Below are 7788 nucleotides of genomic sequence, written 5' to 3'. Positions count from 1 at the left end.
ATGATGATGAGCACGGCCCTCCAATATCAAATACAAGCTGGAGACTGCATAGCTCAGCTTTTACTACTACCTTATATATATATCAAGACAGGAAATACTAACATTAAGAGACAAGGAGGATTTAGCAGCACAGGAAACCGAGTATATTGGCAAACATTTATTAATGATCTAAGACCACAAATGCACTTAAAATTGAATGGGAAAACATTTTCTGGACTCGTTGATACTGGGGCTGTTACTATAATAGCTAAAAGATTTTGGCCAACTCATTGGCCTTTACAACAGGTCTCCACAGTATTGACAGGAATCGGGACATGACTAATATATTTCAAAGCCAAAATATTTTAAGTTGTCAGGGCCCAGCTGATCAATCTGCCACCTTGCAGCCTTATGTGGCTGATACTGCCATTAATGTATGGGGCCGTGATTTACTACAACAATGGGGAGCTTTTGTTAGTATTCCTTCTTTTTCTAATACAGCAAAACAAATTATGCTTAATGTGAATTTTAATCCCTGTCATGGCCCAGGCAAAAAAGAACAAGGAACAAGACATTTACAACTCCTAAAGAACATTTGGCCAAACATGGACTAGGCTGTCCCAATTTGGGATAGCGGCCACTGTTGTTAAGGAGTACCACTACGCTTTGCCCCTTAAATGAATCTCGGAAGATCCAACATGGGTTGAACAGTGGCCGCTAAATCAAGAAAAGCTTGGTGCCTTACAATCTCTAGTTGAGGAGCAGCTACAAGCAGGTCATACAGAGGAATCCACTAGCCCTTGGAATTCCCCAGGATTTGTAATCAGGAAAAAATCTGGCAAATGGCGAATGTTAACAGAACTGAGAAAAATTAATTCCATCATCCAACCTATGGGGACCCTTCAGCCGGGATGTGGGATGTCTTTAGAACATGTTTGTTTGTGTGATTTCTGATGATCTTTTGTTCTTGGGATGAACAAATACGAGTGAGGAATTACTCTTAGGGCACTTAGTCTGAAAACCCTTGAGTCCCCTGACCCCACTCCTTCTCTTTTACTGTCTCATTTCTTATTCCTGCAAGGCGACCTGTCTTCAGCCCTGTCGGCTGCAGAATTCCGGGCACCAACCAATTAAATACTGGGAAACAGTGATTCCTGAACTGCTTGTGTAAAATTCCCCCTGCCTGTGGCCTTGAACCCGCATGGCCCTGGGACCAGCTGTCCTTATTCTACCAGCCCTCTATTGCTGCGAGGGAGATGAATCCAGACTCACTATGTCATTGTGTACTGGACAGTGGCCACTTGTGCCCAGCTGTTCCCAGTGAGTAGAATGGGTCAAGGGCTAGACTGTCTCAGGGACCCTTGGATAATCAGGCCAGGCAGGCCAGGGGCTGTCAGCCTCTGGGGTATTGGAATGCTTCCTTCCCCTGGGAGTGCCTGCGCTTGCTGTGTAGGTGCTGGGAGAGCCCTGTGCTGTGAGACGTGGACTAGTGCCTTCCCTCGGGAAATTTTATGAGAGTTACAAGTAGAGGGTATAAAAGCCTGAGATACTTCTTCAGTGTTTGTAGTGCTCTATGCGGTCGGAAGTTTTACATGCTTGCTGCTTTCCAATATTTCTCCTATAGCGCATAGAAAGTCCACTTTTCAGTGCCCTAAATGTGAAAGAAAAAATCGCTCTGGGTGTCCTTTCTGCCAGTGATTCCAGGTTTAGGAGAGACAACGATGAGGTCATGTTCATGGAACTTGACTGGGGACGAGCCTCCCTATGTGTCCACTGCTTGGACACACGAATCAACGCGAGGAAAGAGACCTGCAAAGAGCCATGAAACAAGCGTGGGCCAAACCATGGGGAGAAAATGCGGAGACTGTGGGACCACCCTTCTGACCACGTCGCTCACACGGCTCTGAATGGCTCGCTCTCCACTTACACCAATAACCTCTTTATGGTACCAGAGCCTGGCAAGGAAAGGGATTCTCTTTAACTCTTTGGCCAAGAATCCCCCTAAAACAGGAGGAGCCAGCAGAAGGACTAAAACCAGAGACTGTCACATGCCCCTGAGGAGGGGGGCAGGGTTGGGAGAGCTGGAGCCGCCTCTGCGTGATGAGCCCTTCTAAGTGCTGCTGGACTGAAAGGGAGATGATACACGGATGTCTGCATGGCCCTCCCCTCACTCTGCGCTGGCCCCAGGGGGTGGGCCGGGCCTCGGAGACTGTCCTCAGGAAACAGGCCACACAGGGTGCAGAGATGCTCTGTGGTGCCACAGCTGGTGGCAAAGCCAGGACACCTTTGGCCATCCAGCTCCCAGTCTGTCCCTGGGGGTCTCCATCCTGATCTGTGCAGCCTCCCAACCACCCTGCCTGTGGCTTTCAGCCAATTCCACCTGAAAAGAGCATTTGGCTCTTGGGGCTGCTGGTCACCCCTCCTTGAGGGCAGGACCAGGGGAGAAGCTGGGGATCTCCTGGCCTAGAGGAGGGGAGAAATGTGTCAAGACAACCCCGAGATGGAGCTGTGACAGCAGGGACACCTGACAGCCTGACAGTGCCGGGCTCCCTGCCGAGCTCTTCTGAGCATTCGATCCTTTAATCCTGACAGGCACTGTTACCCACCCCACCGCTTTGCAGAGAGCAAACACGTTAACTAGAGAGTCAGGAGTGAATCGAGACCTGTTGGCTCTAAGCTGAAGGTTCATCCCATGATGCACAGCCCAGTAAATCCTTGTAGTGGAGATCAGGGCCCACGGCGAGGTCAAGGTTGTAAGCTGCAAAGTTGGGAATGTTTTCAAACCAGCATGGCTGCTGCTGGATGTGCTGTGCCTCCTGGCTTCCCTCTGGCACCAGGAGAAACCAAGGCAGGGAGGAAAGGCAGCAGGAGAGGAGGGAAGGCAGGAGAGGGGAGGAGGGGATGGAAGGGGCAGGGGAAGAGCATGGTTAGGGCAGGGTAGGGGCAGAGAGGCAGGTAGAGTCTGCTTGCCCTTCAGTGGCCTTGATGCGGGCAGCTCCGAGCCCATCGCCGTGGAGACTGCCCGTGGAGACAGGTGTCCTGCTCAGGAGAAACATTGAATTTCCCAAGGTGGCAACGGGCCCCCAGCAGGGTGTAGATCCCTGCTGGGAAACTCAAACTGTGAGAATGCTGGTGTGGCATGATCCCCTGTTGGAAAATGAATGACATAACATAATATACATTTAGGGAAAAAAGTGGAGAAAAATGCCACAAACTCAGTAGTGGCCATCCCCAGGGGGCTCGGGGTAGGATTTTAATTTCCTGTGTTCTGTGTATTTCTACAGTGTTTAAATTTTTAACAATGTACTTGTGATGCTTTGGTAATTTAAAGGACAGATGACAACAAAAATGTTTGCAAAGAGAGAGGGTGGCCCCGCTCTCCGTGCATCGTCCTCTCCAAACTTCCAAACAGCCAGCACGTGCAGGAAACTGCACACCCTGTACTGCCGGGAAGTATTTCTGCATCGAAAAGAATTTTGTCCTGAGAACGCCCCATTAATTATTAAGGAGATGGTGTTAATCCTGTCCGATTAGTTTAACGTTTAGTCTGAAGGTTGAAAGCTAAAGAGTTTGTCCCTTCACTTTGCATACTGTTGCTTAGATGTTAGTTTCAAAAAAGATGAAATGAGGCCAGGCAGGATGGCCCACGCCTGTAATCCCAACACTTTAGGAGGCCGAAGCGGGATGATCGCTTGAGGCCAGGAGTTCAAGACCAGCCTGAGCAACATAATGAGACCCCATCTCTACAAAAATAGAAAAAATAGCCAGGTGTCCTGGTACATGCACCTGTAGTCCCAGCTACTCAGGAGGCTGAGGCAGGAGGATTGCTTGAGCCCAGGAGTTCAAGATTGCAGAGAGCACCAACTTCGGCAACAGAGCGAGACTCTGTCCAAAGGAAAAGAAAAAAAAAAAAAAGAAAGAAAGAAAGAAAAGATGAAATGAAGGGGGAAATGGTGTGATTTCATTTTGTTTTTGTGACTGTATGAATGCTTAGGCCTGGAACACTTTTACTATTTGTGACAGCTACACTGTTCCCCTCATCGTCAAGCTTAGGAAAATAGGTTGCTGGTATAACAATTACAGATCCAGTGAGAAAGGCAGACTGAGAAAGATGCAAAATGAAAGACAAAATGCAGAAGCCTGAGCAGCAGTGAGGATGGATGGTGGGGAAAGGAGGCCACGGTGTTACTGAACAGGTCAGCACTTGTCCTCTGGGCTGCGTCAGAAGAACCAGCACAAGTGGTTTGAAGAGAAGGAAAGGGGGGTTTATTAATTTGCTGGCTGTCGAGGAAAATGGCAGACTCCCATCTTAAAGTCCCGATTTCCCTGACTATAAGCAGAAAGACAGAGCGTTTAGAGGGAGGGTGTCAGCTGCAGGCTATGTCCCTTTAACTACAGTTGATGACTCTGATCTGTCCCATCTCAGCAGAAGACAATCTCTACCCACCCGACAGCTGTTGGGAGAACATCTGTGTGCCCAGAGGGCTGTTGGGAGGAAATCTGTGGTACAAAGGACACTCCCCTGCCCCTCCCAACCACTGGTCTGAGATAGCCATGCTGCATCGAAGAAGAGCGTGGGAAGTTTCAAAAAGACAGCTCATAAAACACTCATGCCCTTTTCTCAGGCCATTTCCTCTGATACCACAGGAGGGAAGTGGAGGGAAGACAGGAGTCACCCAGGAGGCTTCCTGGAAGAGGTGAACGGGGCAGGCAGCGTAGAGAGTAGGCTTCTTGGGGACTCTGGCAGCAGTGAGGGGGAGGAGTAGCAGGAGACAGGCCTGGGGTGGGCCCCTTCCTGTATCCCCGAGATAGGCTTTGCTTCCCCGCCCCAGCTGAGACTCTGGGCTGTAGGGAGGTGTTGGCCGGAGCTGAGTTGCAGGCCCAACATACTCCCACTCTGGACTCTGCCGAGAAATTCCTGCAGAAGTGAGAAGACAGGCCCTAGGGAAGGCAGATTGGACACAGCTTGTCCCCACAGAAACACTTCTGTCTCTCTGAGAGCGACCTGTTAACCACAGATCTGTAAGTAGAAATAGGACCCTGCCTCTCTCTGTGCAGCCGTGTGTCTGTGTGTGCACAGGGTGTTGCAGGCTCTGTCCTTGCTTGTGTGTGTGTGTCTGCATGTGTGTCCATGCACATGCCGCTGGCCATGTCAGCTAAAGCAGGCTGGCGTTCGGATAGAGTAGGGTGTCCCTCAAGGTCAGAAAAGGTGAGGGAACAGGAGTGGGGAGAGAAGAGGCGGAGGTGTTCGTGGTCACTCCTACTTATAGATGGGCTTAAGCCTATGAACTGAGCTTCAGCTAAAAAGGGACTGTATTCGCTCTGGCAGTGAAAGAGCCAGGGACAGGATGGGTTTCAGGTACAGTTGGATCCAGGGACTGAAAGGATGTCTTCAGGAAGTTTGTCTCCATCTTTCAGAGGTGGGGAAGTGTAAAACACCCGAGATGGCACTTAGTGGCAGTGGTTTGACCTGTTGTGACAAGTGATGAAAGCTGGGGCCTCTCCAGAAAACTGCCTGTATCGGAGGCAAACACATGCTGTCCTTCCCCGGGAAGTGGGCAGAATGGGCCCTTTCCGCCTGGAGCTCCCATGCTCACAAGGACTTGCCTCTCACAGGGTCAGAGGTTAGTGTAGGAAGGAGGGTCTACTCCATGTGCTGGGGGCGAAGGCCGTGACCAACAGGCATAGTTCTGGGGTAAATGTGGGCACATGCACGGGGACCCCTGCAAGGCTCTGCTGCACCAGGCATCTGCCGCTGACCCAGCCCTCTCTCCCTTCCCAGGCCCCAGCCTGGGTCCTGCCGAGCTCGCCACTTTCACCTCTGGGCCCTCCCCGATTTGTCTTGCAGCTGGAAGGTCTGGCACATGGACAACAACACGCCAAGCAGAGGGGAGTCCGTCCCTCTCAAAGCCGGGGCCAACAGTCCGGAGAATGCGGGAGCTGATATTGTGGAAATCATGGTCTGTTCCCTTCCCATGGGCGGTCTTGGCCTCCCCTCCTCCTCACCTGAGTCCTGGCCGCTGGTGGGGGCTTTGCTCACTCTCCTCCCTCACCTCCTCCTCTGCCGCCACCTCCTCACCTCTTTGCTTGCACAGTTAGGAAACCCAACGTGTCGGCCTCCGCAGCACAAAGCAGCTCCCTTTATTTCACTCACTAAATGTTTACTGAGTACCTACTATGTGCGCGCATAGCCTGTCCTAGTGTGCAGGGCAGGGGAGGTCCCAAGGAGGAAGTGACATTTGAGCTGTGATGTAAGGAATCAGAATAGGAAGCAGGTGAACGGGGCTCGTGGAGAGATCTCGGAGGACGCCTCGGCCTTCAAGGCTCTGGTCATCTTGTCCTCACTCTGAAACTGCCAGCTTGAGGCACACCAGCCAGGACCTTGGCACCTAGCATGAGTCTCCCAACCTCCGTGGCAAAAGCCCCCGCTCTTCACGGCCCCGTGTCCCACAGGGTGTACCTTTCACACCATCATCTGCAGGAATGTCCACCCCTCGCCCCAACCACCCCACAGCCTGTGGGGTACATGGTGCCCTGAGTCACGAGATCAGGATGCTCGGCCTGGGGCCTTCCTTAGGGGCTTCCTCCTGGCCCCCTGCAGCCACACCTCAGTCACAGGTGTCCCTCCCTTATGAGGCCCAGGACCCCTGAGGGCAGGATGTGTCTAGAGCAGAGCCCTACACACAGTAGGTGCTCAGTGAGTGCGTTGCGGAATTTAGTTAAGCGCCTTCCAGTTCCTTCCTGTACAACAGTCAAGTCCCGCCTCAGCCCACTCACGAGGGGCCTGCGGGTGCCCCCGTGTGGCCGGGGTCCCCCTCTCCCGCCCCTCAGCTCTGTCTGACCTGATGGCTCCCTGCTGGCTTTAGGAGGAAGGACGGCTCCCTGGCAGCGACTGGAGCCCCACAGAGGCCGGGCACAGCCGGAGTGAGGCGGGGCCGGAGCCCTCCACCTGGTAGGTGACCTCTGTGAGGGACCGTGGCTGCTGGGGCGGAGACCGCCTTGGGGAACAGGGTGGGAGCCGCCTCCTGACCATGGGGGTCGGCTCCGCGCACCTTTGTTGGAGGAAGGGGTGATGGCGCTTCAGCTCCCTTGCAGCCAGATGAGCCTCATAGGCGAGCCAGGCCCCGGGTTCCACACCCACTTTTAAGCAGCCAGAGTGAAGTCCCACTGGGAGGCCCACAGGTGCTGTGTGGCTGGTCTGGTTGAAGTTGGGTAGGAGGCCCCGAACCAGCCGGGCCGCCCTGCCAAGCTCTCCCACCTGCTTCCACCCCATCTAGTCTCCGGGCACCTTGGGGAGCCCCGAGGCTCAGTCTGGAAATTCCTGGACTGGGCCAGGCCCTCGTTTGTCAGGGCGAGGCCAAAGCCAAGAGAGAGAAAGGGACTGACTGGTCCAGTTGCACAGGCAGCGAGTGGCCGGAGTGTGCCCAGAGCTCCAGCTCCTGATGTCCCAGCCCCCAGGGGCCGTCACTGGCCAGATCCTGAGCTGAGGAAAGCGGGAAGTGACAGTGGTGCAGGGGTCCCATCTATCTGCCCGGGTGGGGAATGTGGGAACATGCCCTCCTCACCCTCTCAGGACCTGGGAACTGGCGAGAGGCTCCATAAATAGCAGCTGGGTGGCTGCGGTTAGCATTGGGTGAGCATCTAGCGGACGCTCAGCCTAGGGCAGCCCTGGAGCTGTTCAGGCCTCAGCCTTGCCCCGGGTACGACAAGTGACCAAATGGCCAGGCAAGAATGGGCAGCGGGGGCACGTGACTGCCAGGCAGGGGTGGGCTGCTTCCAGCATCCTCTCTAGGGAACAGGAGCTGCCGA

General features: G+C 53.5%; 2 protein-coding genes across 2 annotated transcripts in view; both read left to right on the top strand.

Moving 5' to 3' along the window:
- The first annotated feature begins 4968 nt into the window (after nucleotides 1-4968).
- Nucleotides 4969-7788, top strand: part of LOC138381925 (sodium/nucleoside cotransporter 1-like) — a 162031-nt gene continuing 159211 nt past the window's right edge. The window contains exon 1 of the mRNA XM_069466571.1: nucleotides 4969-5001. The gene's annotated coding sequence lies outside the window, so the exon portion shown is untranslated. The remainder of the gene's footprint in view (nucleotides 5002-7788) is intronic.
- LOC138381926 (sodium/nucleoside cotransporter 1-like) overlaps nucleotides 5844-7788 on the top strand; it is a 37738-nt gene continuing 35793 nt past the window's right edge. Inside the window, exons 1-2 of the mRNA XM_069466572.1 lie at nucleotides 5844-5939; nucleotides 6846-6931. Coding sequence (XP_069322673.1) covers nucleotides 5844-5939; nucleotides 6846-6931 — 182 coding nt within the window. The remainder of the gene's footprint in view (nucleotides 5940-6845; nucleotides 6932-7788) is intronic.

The sequence above is a fragment of the Eulemur rufifrons genome, chromosome 3, assembly GCF_041146395.1.
Source record: "Eulemur rufifrons isolate Redbay chromosome 3, OSU_ERuf_1, whole genome shotgun sequence".
Taxonomy (NCBI): domain Eukaryota; kingdom Metazoa; phylum Chordata; class Mammalia; order Primates; family Lemuridae; genus Eulemur; species Eulemur rufifrons.
This window is presented reverse-complemented; position numbering and strand designations above follow the sequence as displayed.